The sequence below is a fragment of the Dreissena polymorpha genome, chromosome 14 (genome assembly GCF_020536995.1).
Source record: "Dreissena polymorpha isolate Duluth1 chromosome 14, UMN_Dpol_1.0, whole genome shotgun sequence".
Taxonomy (NCBI): Eukaryota; Metazoa; Mollusca; class Bivalvia; order Myida; family Dreissenidae; genus Dreissena; species Dreissena polymorpha.
The window spans coordinates 21,289,568-21,308,438 of NC_068368.1; the positions used below are offsets into that span (position 1 = coordinate 21,289,568).

The window sequence follows — 18,871 nt, forward strand, 5'->3', positions numbered from 1 at the left end:
GTCGGTTCATTCAATCTTTACCAAATTCAATCTTGACCTAGATAGTGTCCAGACAAACATCTTGGTCAAGTTTCATCATTATTTCATCTGCGAGTCATGATTAATGTACCTATGAAGTTTCATGATCCTAGGCGTAAGCATTCTTGAGTTATCATACGGAAACCATTTTTAGCTCACCTGATTGCTCAGGTGAGCTTTTCTGACCTGTCTTTGTCCGTCGTATGTCCGTCTGTCCGTCGTCCGTCAACATTTGCTCGTAAACACTCTAGAGGCCATATTTCTTGTCCCATCTTCATGAAACTTGGTCAAAAGCTTTGCCCTAATGAAATCTTGGACGTGTTCGAAACTGGGTTGTGCCGGGTCAAAAACTAGGTCACTAGGTCAAAAAAAGAAAAACCTTGTAAACACTGTAGAAGTCACATTTCATGCCCAATCTTCATGTAACTTTGTCAAAATGTTTGCCTTAATGATATGTTGGTCGAGTTCAAGACACATTTTTGGCCCAATTTTCATGAAATTTGGTCAGAGCATTTGTTTCCTTGATATGAGAGTTGAGTTTGAAAATGGTTCCGGTTAGTTGAATAACATGGCTGCCAGGGGGGGGGGGCAGTTTTCCTTATTTGGCTATAGAGAAACCTTGTAAACACTCTAGAAGTCACAATTTTTGCCCAATCATCATGAAATTTGGGCAAAACATTGGTTTTATTGATATCTCGGATGAGTTCGAAAATGGTCCAGATCAGTGAAAAAACATGGCCGCCAGTGGGCGGGGCATTTTTCTGTATATGTATATAGTGAAAACTCTAGAAGACACATTTTCGGCCCAATTTTCATGAAATTTGGTCAGAACATTTGTTTCTTTGATATGAGATTTGAGTTCGAAAATGGTTCCGGTCAGTTGAATAACATGGTTGCCGGGGGGGGGGGGGCAGTCTTCCTTATTTGGCTAAAGAGAAACCTTGTAAACACACTAGAAGTCACAATTTTTGCCCAATCATCATGAAAGTTGGTCAAAACATTGGTTTTATTAAAATCTTGGACGAGTTCGAAAATGGTCCAGATTGGTGAAAAAACATGGCCGCCAGTGGGCGGGGCATTTTTCTCTATATGTATATAGTGAAAACATGTGAACACTCTAGAAGTCACATTTTTGGCCCAATTTTCATGAAATTTGGTCAGAACATTTGTTGCCTTGATATGAGACTTGAGTTCGAAAATTGGTTCCGGTCAGTTGAAAAACATGGCTGCCAGGGGGGTTGGGCAGTTTTCCTTATTTGGCTATAGAGAAACCTTGTAAACACTCTAGAAGTCACAATTTTTGCCCAATTATCATGAAAGTTGGTCAAAACATTGGTTTTATTGATATCTCGGACGAGTTTGAAAATGGTCCAGATCGGTGAAAAAACATGGCCGCCAGTGGGCGGGGCATTTTTCTCCATATGTATATAGTGAAAACATGTGAACACTCTAGAAGTCACATTTTTGTCCAATTTTCATGAAATTTGGTCAGAACATTTGTTTCCTTGATATGAGACTTGAGTTCGAAAATTGGTTCCGGTCAGTTGAATAACATGGCTGCCGGGGGGGGGGGCAGTTTTCCTTATTTGGCTATAGAGAAACCTTGTAAACACTCTAGAAGTCACAATTTTTGCCCAATTATCATGAAAGTTGGTCAAAACATTGGTTTTATTGATATCTCGGACGAGTTCGAAAATGGTCCAGATCAGTGAAAAAACATGGCCGCCAGTGGGCGGGGCATTTTTCTGTATATGTATATAGTGAAAACATGTGAAAACTCTAGAAGACACATTTTCGGCCCAATTTTCATGAAATTTGGTCAGAACATTTGTTTCTTTGATATGAGATTTGAGTTTGAAAATGGTTCCGGTCAGTTGAAAAACATGGCTGCCAGGGGGGGTTGGGCAGTTTTCCTTATTTGGCTATAGAGAAACCTTGTAAACACTCTAGAAGTCACAATTTTTGCCCAATCATCATGAAAGTTGGTCAAAACATTGGTTTTATTAAAATCTTGGACGAGTTCGAAAATGATCGGTGAAAAAACATGGCCGCCAGTGGGCGGGGCATTTTTCTCTATATGTATATAGTGAAAACATGTGAACACTCTAGAAGTCACATTTTTGGCCCAATTTTCATGAAATTTGGTCAGAACATTTGTTTCCTTGATATGAGAGTTGAGTTCGAAAATTGGTTCCGGTCAGTTGAAAAACATGGCTGCCAGGGGGGGTTGGGCAGTTTTCCTTATTTGGCTATAGAGAAACCTTGTAAACACTCTAGAAGTCACAATTTTTGCCCAATTATCATGAAAGTTGGTCAAAACATTGGTTTTATTGATATCTCGGACGAGTTTGAAAATGGTCCAGATCGGTGAAAAAACATGGCCGCCAGTGAGCGGGGCATTTTTCTCCATATGTATATAGTGAAAACATGTGAACACTCTAGAAGTCACATTTTTGTCCAATTTTCATGAAATTTGGTCAGAACATTTGTTTCCTTGATATGAGAGTTGAATTCGAAAATGGTTCCTGTAAGTTGAATAACATGGCTGCCTGGGGGGGGGGGGGGGGGGGCGGCAGTTTTCCTAATTTGGCTATAGAGAAACCTTGTAAACACTCTAGAAATCACAATTTTTGCCCAATTATCATGAAAGTTGGTCAAAACAGTAGTTTTATTGATATCTCGGACGAATTCGAAAATGGTCCAGATCGGTGAAAAACCATGGCCGCCAGTCGGCGGGGCATTTTTCTCTATATGTATATTGTGAAAACATGTGAACACTCTAGAAGTCACATTTTCGGCCCAATTTTCATGAAATTTGGTCAGAACATTTGTTTCCTTGATATGAGAGTTGAGTTCGAAAATGGTTCGGGTCAGTTGAAAAACATGGCTGCCAGGAGGGGGGTGGGAAGTTTTCCTTATTTGGCTATAGAGAAACCTTGTAAACACTCTAGAAGTCATTATTTTTGCACAATTATCATGAAAGTTGGTCAAAACGTTGGTTTTATTGATATCTCGGACAAGTTCCAAAATGGTCCAGATCGGTGAAAAAACATGGCCGCCAGTGGGCGGGGCATTTTTCTCCATATGTATATAGTGAAAACATTTGAACACTCTAGAAGTCACAATTTTTGCCCAATCATCATGAAAGTTTGTAAAAACATTGATTTTATTGATATCTCGGACAAGTTGGAAAATGGTCCAGATTGGTGAAAAAACATGGCCGCCAGTGGGCAGGGCATTTTTCTCTATATGTATATAGTGAAAACATGTGAACACTATAGAAGTCACATTTTTGGCCAAATTTTCATGAAATTTGGTCAGAACATTTGTTTCCTTAATATGAGAGTTGAGTTCGAAAATGGTTCCGGTCAGTTAAAAAACATGGCTGCCAGGGGGGGGGGCAGTTTTTCTTATTTGGCTATAGAGAAACCTTGTAAACACTCTAAAAGTCACAATTTTTGCCCAATTATCATGAAAGTTGGTCAAAACATTGGTTTTATTGATATCTCGGACGAGTTCGAAAATGGTCCAGATCGGTGAAAAAACATGGCCGCCAGTGGGTGGGGCATTTTTCTCTATATGTATATTGTGAAAACATGTGAACACTCTAGAAGTCACATTTTTGGCCCAATTTTCATGAAATTTGGTCAGAGCATTTGTTTCCTTGATATAAGAGTTGAGTTCGAAAATGGTTCCGGTCAGTTGAATAACATGGCTGCCAGGAGGGGGGGGGGGGGGGGGGGGGGGGGGCAGTTTTCCTTATTTGGCTATAGAGAAACCTTGTAAACACTCTAGAAGTCACAATTTTTGCCCAATCATCATGAAAGTTGGTCAAAACATTGATTTTATTGATATTTCGGATATGTTCAAAAATGGTCCAGATCTGTAAAAAAAACATGGCCGCCAGTGGGCGGGGCATTTTTCTCTATATGTATATTGTGAAAACATGTGAACACTCTAGAAGTCACATTTTTGGCCCAATTTTCATGAAATCTGGTCAGAACATTTGTTTCCTTGATATAAGAGTTGAGTTCAAATGGTTCCGGTCAGTTGAATAACATGGCTGCCGAGGGGGGGGGGGGGCAGTTTTCTTATATTTATATAGTAAAAAAAGCTTGTGAACACTCTAGAAATCACATTTTTTGCCCAATCATCATGTAACTTGGTACAAAGATTTTTATCTATCTATCTATCACATAATTAATGCCATGATTATTGCCCTTACTGTCGAAATTTTCATTATATTATACAAAATCCTTGTAAACACTGTAGAGGTCACAATTTTGTTTCAGATTTTATGAATCTTGGTCATATTTATTTTTGTAAGCAAAGTTTGATGTTTGGTAAGGGGGGGGGGGGGGGGGGTTTAACTCAAAATATAGGTAACCAGGTCAAATCTTACAAAAACAAAAACACTCCATATGCCAGTTTTTGTTCAATAATGATGAAACTTGACCAGGATGTTTGTCTGGACAATATCTAGGTCAAGTTTGACGTTTGGTAAGGATTGAATGAACTGACTCCTCTCAGGTGAGCAAACTAGGGCCATCTTGTTCTTAGTTGAGTCACCGTAACCTTGACAGCCATTGTGTGAATATGTTTTTTGGCACTGTGACCTTGACCTTGACCTAGTGACCTGATAATCAATAGGGGTCATCTGCGAGTCCTGATCAATATACCTATGAAGTTTCATGAACCTAGGCATAAGCGTTCTTGAGTTATCATCCAGAAACCATTTTACTATTTCAGGTCACTGTGACCTTGACCTTTGACCTAGTGACCTGAATATCAATAGGGGTCATTTTTGAGTCATGATCAATGTACCTATGAAGTTTCATGATCCTAGGCATAAGCGTTCTTGAGTTATCATCTGGAAACCATTTTACTATTTCGGGTCACCGTAACCTTGACCTTTGACCTAGTGACCTGAAAATCAATAGGGGTCATCTACGAGTCATGATCAATGAACCTATGAAGTTTCATGATCCTAGGCCTAAGCGTTCTAGAGTTATCATTCGTAAACCATTTTACTATTTCGGGTCATCATGACTTTGACCTTTGACCTAGTGACCTGAAAATCAAAAGGGGTCATCTACGAGTTATGATCAATGTACCTATGAAGTTTCATGATCCTAGGCATAAGCGTTCTTGAGTTATCATCCGGAAACCATTTTACTGCTTTGGTTCACCGTGACCTTGACCTTGTGACCTGAAAATCAATAGGGGTCATCTGCAAGTCATGATCAATGTATCTATGAAGTATCATGATCCTAGGCATAAGTGTTCTTGAGTTATCATCCGGAAACCATTTTACTATTTCAGGTCATCGTGACCTTGACCTTTGACCTAGTGACCTGAAAATTAATAGGGGTCATCTGCGTGTCATGATCAATGTACCTATGAAGTTTCATGATCCTTGGTATAAGCGATCTTGAGTTATCATCTGGAAACCATGAGGTGGACGGACATACCGACATGAGCAAAACAATACACCCCCTCTTCTTCGAAAGGGGGGGGGGCATAATGAGAAAACTTCTCCCCATCCAGCAGCCATGTTATTCAACTGACCGCAACCATTTTTTAACTCAACTCTCGTATCAAGGAAACAAATGTTCTGACCAAATTTCATGAAAATTGGACAAAAATGTGACTTATAGAGTGTTCACATGTTTTCACTATATACATATGGAGAAAAATGCCCCGCCCACTGGCGGCCATGTTTTTTCACCGATCTGGACCATTTTCAAACTCGTCTGAGATATCAATAAAACCAATGTTTTGACCAACTTTCATGATGGTTGGGCAAAAATTGTGACTTCTAGAGTGTTAACAAGGTTTCTCTATAGCCAAATAGGGAAAACTGCCACTATATACATATAGAGAAAAATGCCCTGCCCACTGGCAGCCATGTTTTTTCACCGATCTCGACCATTTTCAAACTCATCTGAGATATCAATAAAACCAATGTTTTGACCAACTTTCATGATGATTGGGCAAAAATTGTGACTTCTAGAGTGTTTACAAGGTTTCTCTATAGCCAAATAAGGAAAACTGTCCCGCCCACTGGCGGCCATGTTTTTCAACGGATCGGAACCACTTTTGAACTCAACCTAGATAGAAGACAAACATTTTGACAAAGTTACATGAAGATAGGGCATGAAATGAGACTTCTACAGTGTTTACAAGGTTTTTCTTTTTTTTGACCTAGTTTTTGACCCGGCACATCCCAGTTTCGAACTCTGCCAAGATTTTATTGGGACAAAGCTGACCAAGTTTCATGAAGATGAGACAAGAAATGTGGCCTCTAGAGTGTTTACGAGCAAATGTTTACGGACGGATGGACGGACTGACATAAGACGGACAAAGACCGGTCACAAAAGCTCACCCGTGCAATCAGGTGAGCTAAAAAAGTACACACTTGAGCAGCGGTTAAAAAGTAAACTTTTCATGATTTTCAATACAATTTATTTTTAAAGCTCAGAAATCGTGTCATGCATGTTTTTAAAAATTATATACACATGCACTTTACATAAATTAAACCACATGTTTAAATCATCTGACAAAATTGTTGAATGTTTCAAGCAACTGAGGTATTAGAAATTCAACAAAACGAAATTCAATCATACCATATATACAGATATACAGTCAAAAGTAATGTTATACGGCAATGATAGTTTTTGTAAACAATGCAATGTATTCTACTTCTAAACATAGGGTATTTGTTAAGTCAACAAAATAGCCAAGTTCTCGTTTAGATTTCTTGCAAATGAGTAAATTACTGTAAGGAACTATGTAACTTTATGCACTCACAAAAATTCACATTTAAAACACTTAAATAACAAGGGCTGTTTGTAAAACATGCATGCCCTCCATATGGGCTCTCCGTTGTAGTGACAGCCATTGTGTGAATATGTTTTTTTGTCACTGTGACCTTGACCTTTGACCTAGTGACCTGAAAATCAATAGATGTCATCTCACAGTCATGATCAATGTACCTATGAAGTTTCATGATCCTAGCCATAAGCGTTCTTGAGTTATCATCCGGAAACCATTTTACTATTTCGGGTCACGGTGACCTTGACCTTTGACCTAGTGACCTGAAAATCAATAGGGGTCACCTGCGAGTCATGATCAATCTACCTATCAAGTTTCATGATCCTAGGAATAAGCGTTCTTGAGTTATCATCCGAAAACCATTTTACTATTTCGGGTCACCGTGACCTTGACCTTTGACCTAGTGATCTGAAAATCAATAGGGGTCATCTGCCAATCATTATCAATCTACCTACAAAGTTTCATGATCCTAGGCATAAGCGTTCTTGAGTTATCATCCAGAAACCATTTTACTATTTCGGGTCACTGTGACCTTGACCTTTGACCTAGTGACCTGAAAATCAATAGGATTAATCTGAGAGTCATGATCAATTCTACCTATCAAGTTTCATGATCCTAGATCTAAGCGTTCTTGAGTTATCATCCGGAAACCATTTTACTATTTGGGGTCACTGTGACCTTGACCTTTGACCTAGTGACCTGAAAATCAATAGGGGTCAACTGCAAGTCATGATCAATCCACCTATCAAGTTTCATGATCCTAGGCCTAAGCGTTCTTGAGTTATCATCCGGAAACCATTTTACTATTTCGGGTCACTGTGACCCTGACCTTTGACCTAGTGACCTCAAAATCAATAGGGGTCATCTGCGAGTCATGATCAATGTACCTATGAAGTTTCATGATCCTAGCCCCAAGCGTTCTTGAGTTATCATCCGGAAACCACCTGGTGGACCAACCGACATACCGACAGACCCGACCTGACATGTGCAAAGCAATATACCCCCTCTTCTTCGAAGGGGGGCATAATTACAATAAACATAAAATAAATCTTACATAGCAATGGCTTAACTTAATTTCTAACAAAAATCAATTATTCGGTGGTAATAACTTATACACTAGCAAACACAAATATGCATAATGTAAACATGACACAATTATGGGCAACTGTAAATACAAAATGAAAATATCAGGTAAAATTACTGTAGAATGGATTGTTTGTATTATTTTCTACAAACAATTAATCCAAGTATACTCTCAAAATGAGAGATGAACAACAAAAATATAAATTTAAAAAAATAATACACTGGTCAGAGGGGAAAATCACGTGACAAACAAGATGGCTACGTCCATGCCGAGGCCGGTAATTTTCGTCGTTTTATACCCGGTATTACTTGTATAATTATTTTTTATTCCGCTCACTTTCCAGCCATATTAGGAAGAAAGTTACTGGCTTTCATTTCATAGTAATATTCGCTCTATATCTCTACTTTACTAGGTGCGAAATTTCTTAGCGGGATGACCTAATTAGGGATCCACTCAGAAAATTTGCGGGGAGTAAAGTCGAGATATAAAGCATATTTAAATACGAAAATAAATGCTTATCACCTTTTTACTGATATGGCTGGAAAGTTAGCGTCATTTAAAAAATAAACAGAGGTAATAAATGGTATAAAACTGTAGACAGTCAAAAATGAACAAGTCAGACATCACTGACAACCAAGGCCTGTGGTTTATCAAAGAGATCATAGCCAGAGTTCATCATGTATCCATGTCCACAGGTATGTAATGAACCCTACCATCCACAAATTAGTACAGGAAAGAAATGATAATTATATAATTAAAAAAAAAACCTTTGACAAATCAATCATTTGAGTTATAAATAATCAAAATAAAAAATATGTACAGTAACTGTGAAAAGAACTTCAATTCTTGATAAGGAAATATATAAGCTGAGATTTATAATCATATAAATTACTTCCCTTGAAATTAATTGTCTCTAACAAATCTCTATTTTTAGTAGCAAATAATTAAAAGCCACAACCGTGACTGTAGATTCACCACTCAAAATGTGCAGCTCCATGAGATACACATGCATGCCAAATATCAAGTTGCTATGTTCAATATTGAATAATTATCTCCCTTTAAAGCTTATTACTTCCCTTGGATTTGTATTTTTGACCCTAGACCTTGAAGGATGACCTTGATCTTTTACTACGATGTGTTTGTCAGAAACACAATGCCGCCTACTGTGCAGCTTTGATTTATTTAACAAAAATATATAATTTGGCAGGTCATATAATTATGTCCATTTAAAGCTAATTACTTCCCTTTGATTTGTTTTTTCGACCGCGTGACCTAGTTTTTGACCCGGCACGACCCATATTCGAACTTGACCAAGATATTGTCTCGATACAACTTCTGACCAAGTTTCATAAAGATCGGATGAAAACTATTTGAATTAGAGAGCGGACACGAAAAGTGTGACAGACTGACAGACAGACTGACTGACAGACTGACTGACAGACTCACGGACAGTGCGAAAACTATATACCCCCTTTTCTTCAAAAGGGGGCATAAAAAGAGATTCAGAATAATTTGTGATTATGAGACAATGCCTCTTCCATTAAAACTGTCGTCATTTTGAGATCCATTCAAACAGTTATAACTTTGCAGGCATCAAAGAATCAGGCATTGCAAATATTTCAACAAACATATAGCTCTTTTTACATAATTAACAAATTAACTATTTAATGAGAAGTTAACACATTCAATACAGATGTTTCTTGCATAATTTTGAAATCTTTGCATTTGGAATAAGAAAAAGAAATACATTCATTTAATATAATGCTCCACACATCAACGACAGTGATTGTGCCAAAAACACATGTTTTAATGCATTCACATCGATGTGCTTTTGTTTCTATGTCAATTGAAATAGTGTCTATCATAAGTACAGCTAATAAATTTCACAACCTGCTTCAAAAGCTAGTATTGATACAATGTAAAAATTTACATATTTTACCATACAAACAAACATACCATTGCATTGTTAAAAAATCATTACAAAATGTAAGATTATGCCTTTCATACTGTTTAATACTTGGCTTGAAGTTTTCAGTAATTTTGAGACTTTTCATGTTTAAAAGATAGCATTTGATCAATTCATTGTTCGGCATGATTGCATTGGTTTACATCAGGAATAGCAAAAGCTGCGTTTGATCAACAAATGCCCCCTACTGCCCTTTGATGCCACACAGCAGCTATATCCCAATTGAAAACATGATGAACGTATGGTCAATTGATATTTGAAAAAGTTGCATGCCTTGGTCTGTACCTAAGTGTTTTGGCAAAAAATCTGGAAGTATATTTAAAACAAGATATGTGTTTGTCAGAAACACTATGTCCCCTTTTGCGTCGCTTTGAAGCTAAATATTTGACCTTTGACCTTGAAGGATGACCTTGACCTTTCACAACTCAAAATGTGCAGCTCCATGAGATACACATGCATACCAAAATATCAAGTTGCTATCTTCAATATTGCAAAAGTTATTGCATTTGTTAAAGTTGGCGCAAACAAATAAACACACAAACAAACAAACAAACAGGGCAAAAACAATATGTCCCCCACTATTAATTCCTAAGTCCAAGGCCCATAGGTATGTCAAAAATCAATGGACCGGAACAAAACTCAATCTTAAACTGTAAGTCATGTAGGTAGACTCACATAACAAAAAGCACCTAAATATCTGAAAGGGTTGCGTAAAAAACTCCAGAAAATTGTAATTTAAGAAAGAAAAAAATTCACATTCCAATGCCAATAACTTGGCAAAAATTCAATGGAGCATAACAAAACTAACACTTCATCAGCAAGTCATGAAGGTAGACTCATCAGCTTTTTATCTGACAGCGTTTGCTAAAAAAAACTCCAGAAAACATTCCAAGGCCATAACTTCGCCAAAAATCAATTGACAGGAACGAAACTCACACTTCATCTATAATTCATGTAGGGTAATTTCCATACCAAAATTGATCTCAATATCTGAAGGGTTGTGTAAAAAAATCCTGAAAACGGTCATAATGGAGAAAATTTATATGTTAAACACCCATTACTTCACCAAAAATCAATGGACCGGAATGAAAATCACATTTCATCTGAGGGTCATGTTCATGTTGGTAGACTCACATACCAAATATCAGCTCAATATCTGAAAGTGTTGCATAAAAAACATCCGGAAAACAGTTATTATAGAGATAATTTCCATATCCACTTTTGTCTAAAATCTCCATGCCTTTTACTTCCTATTTTTAGAAGTTCCTACCTTGGATTATATACCTTGAACAAATATTACTTCCCTTGTCAAAATGACCTTGTACCTGCCAATGATATTTTTTGTATCCCCCTTTAAAGCTTTTTACTTACCTTGGCAAAAATTTACATCAGTCAAAGGCCCTTATCTTTGACAAAAATCAACGGACCGGAACGAATTTTACACTTCATCTGTAGGTCATGTAGGTAGACTCACATACCAAATAACAAATCTTAAATGAGTAAAAAAATCTCCAGAAAACAGAATGCCGGATGGACAGACGGACAGACAGTGTGACTGCTATATGCCACCCTACCAGGGGCATAAAACATAATGCATATCTTACGACCAGTCATTCTGATCATATTTCTGGTCAGCATGATTTACATGAATTAAAAAAATATTGCTTAAGGTAAATGCAAATGGATTAACAAATATTTATTGCTGGATAGAATTAGTTATAACAGTGGATTGACATTAGCAAGTCAATGCAATATTGGACATTGTCACGCGTTAAATATATGGAAATTTTTAATGGGCAAGTTATGCGAGTTGTAATAAAAAAAGACATACCATCACCAAATAAAGAGTTTATATACATAAGAAATCGTCATAAATAGTTCAGAATAAAACTAAAAAATTACAACTTATCAGCAGTGCTTGTTTTTTAAATACATCCAAAAACAAACATTATCAAACAGTTTCTAAATTGTTCAAACAAATGAAACCAACAAATTAGAAATAAACTTTACAGTTTCTGAACATGATCCTGTCACTTGAAAAAAGAATATGGTTGACGATCACTTTCAATATTTCAAAAGACCTGATACAGTATACTCAGTATTTAAAATTGTTTCGATTCTTTATTGTACTTTCTGTTTAAATTCCTCACCATGATTTGGCATATTTCAGTACAGTCATTTATTTTAACCCTTTATCACCTATATATGTATTTTTTCGCATTTCTAGTCCCTTAGAAAGTTAAATTTAATTAAAGACATTTTTTTACAAGATTCAAGTTGTAAAAGCTTCATTCCAAACCCTAAGATACTGATAAGCAGCAAACAGCATAAAACCTGAACAGATTTATTCGAAAATAGAAATATAAATCCATCAGCATTTATTAAAAGAATGGAATCAGATACAAACTTTCGTAAACATCTTAAGATATACTCTTTATAATTAGGCAAAAATTTAACTGAAGTAAACTGATTATATCAGTTGAAGGCTGAACCCTATTCAGAATTTAAACTAAAATATAAATGGTTCCACAAAAGGTAACTATAAACTGAAATACTGAAGTAATCGAAAATATTATTGCTTGATATAGGAAGATTTATTTTTAATAATGCATACTGACAGGAACATATTTACAGATGAAAATATTGGGTATGGATTAATAACTGCAGCATTTATTTATTATTATTTCGTAGCAAAAAATGTCCTGTGTACAATTCATAATCATAACTACATAACAGTATTAATTGTAAAACTGTAGCTGTTGAAAAAGAAACAACAAACAGAATAGCTTTCTTCAAATAAAACTAAAAATATATTTAAAACTTAAATAAAACAATCACACAGGTTCCCAACTTGAATAACCATACCTGTTCTTGTTATAACAAATACTATGTTATAGTATGGTCTTGTTCACATAATAAATATTTTTTTATAATACAACATCAAAAACAAAACACACACTTTTGAGCACTAGAATTTTACCCAGCATCAAAATACTGTATCTAAACAGGATATTATGCATTGACTTTTTTCACATTTCAATGATTTCAAACCAGTTCCACTTTCAGTAAAATGTATATATGTTATAACAAAAGAAGGGTATTTCACAATATGTTACTGTATATGTTATTTATCTGACACCATTAACTACATGAACCAAACTAAATCACTACAAAAAATGACAAAACCATGAGCAAATACACATACCCTCAATATAAGTTAACAACTCTACTGTTTACACCAGCTATTCAATGTCTCCAAAACTTCATTTAAAACCCAATTATTCCATGTCATGACCTTGACCCTGTTTATCAATGACCAAGCATGACCTTCATTCAAGGCAAGGATGTAGTTTTAAATACTGTGACATTAGGGAAGCGGATTACTAACCTGGGGACCATTTCAATAAACATCATAGTACACATTTACGATACGATACATTTTTCAAAGATGCATAATTGCATATCATATGATTATACATTTTCATTACTTTATTTATTTTTAATGGCATCTCTAACGACGTATACTTTTGATGAGCATGGCGAGTTAGTTCGTCTACTTATTTTGATTACAAAATTCTCTCATATGTTAAAATTGTCATACGATAGTTAATGAAACAACCCCCAGGTGTGCAATATAATGTCATCACAATGCTCAACTTCAATCTAATTTCTACGACAGCTTGTGCTACCTATCACAGTTTTGTTATTGATAAGGTGTGCTTTCCGTGGGTGCAGAGTTGTGAAGGGCTGGTGAATGGACAGTATTACAAACATTGCATAATTTTCAGTGGAAAGACCTTAAAAAAACTTCAGAATGCCTAATAACTGAAGTATTTTTTATAAGTATTAAAAAATTCATGTTCAACTTACATATAATAAACAATATGTACAGCTATGTATAAGCGCCTCATCACCAGTTGATAGCCTATTAAGTATTCAATTGTCTACAATTAGTATTTACTTTACCAGGATCAACCATGTGAAATGTGGAACCAAATAAAAATATTCAAACATAATATTTAAGTTTTAACTTTAACAACATGCATTGAATTGCTAGGAAAATGAGACTGCAATGATATGTAACATAGGAATATGATGCAGAACATTCATACACTTGTTATACACTTTTAACAAACACAATAACGTTTATAAGCACAAACATTTGTATCAATCTTTAACAATACCAACAATTCATGGTTATCCACAAGACAAGAATATAGTGTTTGTTACTTTTTCAGACAAAAGAAGGTTTTAAGACAGAATTTCAAGAGACCAGTATTTTAGTTTCAAACTAGAGACTAATCTGCGCAATTTTAAATTGAAATCAACATTTATTCCTTCATTCAAACTAACTAATACTTTTACTTTTGCTGTTTAAATAAATATTGTGTCCATGAAGTATTAACAAAACACAATTGGACCATTATAAAACTAAATAAATGTGAAGAAACACCATTAAATTAAAGATCATTCACTGCTTATAAAATCTTTATCGAACTTCGGAAAAAAACATTTCATTAAGCAAAGGTAAATGCAATTCGGTAGGGCCAGTGAGAAGATTGTAATCTAATAATCCAATGCTGAGCAAATGACACAACAACAAACAAGACTGTACATACACAAGCAAGAATAGCAAAGCTGAGCAAGTACATACCATATAATCAATCAGGCATGTTGAGTATTATTAAAAGTGTTTATGATTACTACATTATGACCATCATCTTTGCAAAAATTACATTTCAAGTGTACCCTTTACCTTCTATTTAACAAACTATGTTGAACTTGTATGACCAGTTGGTTGATAGAATGTAGATTGTCCAGGGAGGTTTATGCATACATTCGTTGGTCACACCCATTATAAGGTTTTAACATACATAGCTCTGAAGTAATCAAAATGGACTTTTCAAGCTTTGCATATGTATCAATACAAGAGCACGATGAGAAAGACTTTGACAAAATATAAAATTATCAGTGGCATTAGTTTAATAGGCAAACTGATGTTCAAACAAACATGTTTTTTTACAACAAAAGAGCTTGAAATAAAGAACTCACAAGGAATAAGATAATTAATCCAAACTAACTACCGGTAGTGTGAATGTGTGTTTGACAATAAATAGGACTACAGAATAAATATTTGTGTCAAACAAGTTAACAGGAGAACTGTTGTTCACCAAATACCACTGAGGCACACAATTTGCATTGCATTTAAAATGCTGAAAAGATTGCATGTACAACTAAACAGCCACATGAATTATATAGAGGGTTGAGTACGAAACAATTTTGATATATTTGTTAAATCAGTTGAATTCCCCCCACCCCAAAATATGTTATCGCTGAGGGGCAATCATCAACTGAACATTAAATTTCTGCTGCAGCTTAAACATTGCATTCAGACACGTGCAGTCCGCGGTATTTTTACCGTATTTTTGGTTTAAATGAATCTCATCTTAGCGAAAATCCAGTTTAGGTGGAAAGTGTTTTCCCTGATAAGCCTTTGTGGACTGCACAAGCAAATCTAGGACGGCACTTTATGCATGTGCATTAAACTTTGTTTTCCATGTGAAAGCAGCTGATATGGAAGATTTTATGGTATACCAGTACACAGACTGAAATACCTCATGAGATTCCTTTAACTTGGCCTTTTAACCCTCTACCACTTAGATACGTATTTTTAGAATGTAAAATATAATTGAAGACCTTTCTTACTGTATTAAAGTTTTTAAGGGTTCATTTCCACACCTTAGATACTGATGAGCAGCAAACAGCATAAAACCTGAACAGACTGCAAGTTACTCGCAGGCTGTTCTGGCTTTATGCTGTTTCCAAATAGCATTTAAACTTTGCTTCTGACAGGGTAAGGGTTAAAGGGTTCTATTTTACAAAGTTACACAATTGTAATGCTGAACCCTCACATCCAGTGCTTGTGTGCCAAGTCACTGGCATTTATAACAACTGTAAAAGTGAGCAGAAAGTTAAGCAAATAAGAATATGCCTTTTGAAGCATGAGACGAAAACAATGTTTGCATAATAATGTGTGAAACTAAACATTTATGCATAATCTTATTGCCTTATTAACAGTGCAGTCTATGGTATATTAATTCTGTCAATCCAATAACAGGATATTTGTGTTCCGTTTTATCATAATTACAAACAAGAGGGCCATGGGCCCAGAGGTGCCCACCTGAGACCCAAAGGAACTAGAGTATTCTGAAAAAAAGTGCAAGCTGATTTATCATGCTTGGACCAAAAAAGGAACTTCTGGACCATTATCATCATGTTTTTTAATGTTCTGACAGAACAAAGAGTCATAAAGATTAGCCATTTAATGTGGCTTATGTAGCATCAACAAGTTTAAGATATACATATATATAAGAAAAAATGTCAACTTTAACAAACCAGAGAAGTCATCAGAAAAAGTGTTCAGACTTAGTTTCATTTAGATTGCATTACAAATGTGACTTCTAGAGTGTTTACAAGGTTTCACTTAAGCCATAGCAGGAAAAATGTCCCCCTGATAACTTCATTTTTGAACTCAGCTGAGCTATTATTAGAATAAATGTTCTCACCAAGTTTCATTAACATTGAACTTCTAGAGTGCTAACCAGGTTTTACTAGAGCTAGCAGCCATGTTTTTCAACTAACCATTTTCAAGCTCGTCTAAGATATAATTGGGACACATGTTCTGATTAAGTTTCAAGAAAATACAGACAATGAATGAGGCTTATAGAGTATTAACAAGGTAAATTAAAATAACAACTGAAGGACGACGCCTGACAGATAAAAAGCGATCACAAAAGCTCGTCATGAGCATGTTATGTACATGTGAGCCTAAAAGCACATAAGTTTATATCAAACTTGTAACCATTAGTCGTTTTAAGAATTAAATTATTTTCCAAATAAAATTTAATCTCTTATTTTCTTTTTTCACAAAAACCTGTATCACTGGTTTTAAAGCGTTTTAGTCAACATTTGGGTTAAGTGAACAAACACAACACAAGAAAATGATGTAAAAAGAAAAACACACAAACAGTGAACACAATAAATTAAAATTGACCAGAAAGCAAAGACCAATTAACAAAATAGAAAATGCCTTCTTTAAACTGACAAAATATGTCCTTTAAAATCAAACAGTATCAAAATGCTAAAAGGAGAATGTTTCAATATAAATGATCAAGGTGTTGGTGTTAATAAGTGAGCAAAAAAAATCCTGCTGGATTTTTTGTTACAAATATCAGGTCACAAAGTAGAAAACTGTTCACATGTAAGTTGCCAACTGAACATAAGTTATAAAGCTGCTGTTTTTTACATGGCTTTGCAAACAGCATTTTTTTCTAAATCTTAAATTAACAAGACTATTGTCAAGCAATATTAGTACCCTACCGTTTCCACCATTGTCAGAAATATTTTTAATTTTTTTAAATATTTGTTGCCATAGCAACCAGAATTTTTGACAAAGGAACAAAATGAAATGACGTGCATAATGTCCTTATTGCCATCTATCCATGTTTCAAGTTTCATGAACAAATATTAAGAACTTTTTAAGTTATCTCAGGATCCAGAAAAGTGTGACAGACTGACTGACTGACGGACTGACTGACGGACACACAGAGCCCAAACCATAAGACCCTCTTGTGAAACCGGTGGGGGACTAATAATCACATGCAATACTGTATAAACAATACATACAATACATTACATCTATACAGTTAACAAGATGCTTGTGTCTTACTTGACATTAATGGAATGCATGCTTTCTTTTAAAACAGTCATTTGCTCATTTACAAAACTGAAGACAAAATATTTATATGAAATGAACTAAGACAACATATTTTGTATTGCATCAAATTAGGACATCAACTCATCTAAGTTGTTCACATGAAAGTTATTTGTATTTTATTTATAATTTACTTATTAAATGTACATGTTCAGTTTTAAACATTTATACCTATTAATTTCAAACTAAGACAAGCATTATCTTCAAGACAGCAAGTGGATGCCTTGCCAAGTAGAAATAACAACATACACAAATCTGTATGAGCCACATTCTGTGATAATAGGGCTTAATGCATGTGCATAAAGTGTTGCTCAAGATTAGCCTGTGCAGTCCACACAGGCCAATCAGAGACAACACTTTCGGCTTGTATATAATTTTCGTTTTAAGGAAGTGTCTTCTCAAAACAAATCCAGTCGATGTGGAAAGTATCGTCCCTGATAAGCCTGTGCAGACTGCACAGGCTAATCTAGGCAACATTTTACAAACATGCATTTAGCCCTGTTTTCCCACAGACCACAGCTCATATGGTTCATGGAAAGATGAGACTATTCATTTACCCAGTGAACAATCAAATAATGCCAGTGACTTCTGCATTCAAAATAACAGTTAAATCCATTAAAAGATTAAAGACATGGGTAGGTTGTACAAAAGTATCACAGATTCCCAGTGGCAAGTCTAGGGCTGGTTTAGACGTGGTCGATGGCGAGAACGGGTTCGTGGAAGGGTGGCATATGGATCAGACTTCACCTGCAAAATAAACAAGCATTTAGCACAATTTCAGATTGCCATAGCATAACCTGATTCTAAATAAACATTCTCAGCATTTTTACACAATAGAACAAAAGGGTAATGGGCCCTAAGATTGGACAATAAATGTGACTTCTAGTGTTTTTACTATAGCCATATAAGAAAAAATGCCCCGCCACCTGGTGGCCATGTTTTTAAAAAGATTCAAACCATTTTAGAACTCATCAAAGATATCATTTGAACACATTTTCTGTCTAGGTTTCATGAAGATTGGACAATAGATGAGACTTAAACTGAGACTGCCATGCACCCTGGCGGCCATGTTTATTTACCAACAGGAGCCATTTTAGAACTCGTCCAAGATATCACCAGGACACATGTTTTGAAAGTTTCATAAAGATTGGACCAATAATGTGACTTGCATGCCTTTCTGCTTAAATTGACATTA

General features: G+C 35.5%; 1 protein-coding gene across 4 annotated transcripts in view; it reads right to left on the bottom strand.

Moving 5' to 3' along the window:
* Window positions 1–18,871, bottom strand: part of LOC127858168 (receptor expression-enhancing protein 1-like) — a 166,040-nt gene that overhangs the window by 93,613 nt on the left and 53,556 nt on the right. For 3 of the 4 annotated variants that reach the window (XM_052395139.1, XM_052395140.1, XM_052395141.1), the window contains one exon: window positions 6,461–18,423. In XM_052395139.1, the coding sequence (XP_052251099.1) occupies window positions 18,352–18,423 (72 nt within the window). In that variant the 3' untranslated portion in view covers window positions 6,461–18,351. Of the gene's footprint in view, window positions 1–6,460; window positions 18,424–18,871 lie in introns of those variants that run through there. The other variant, XR_008038778.1, reaches the window with a different exon arrangement.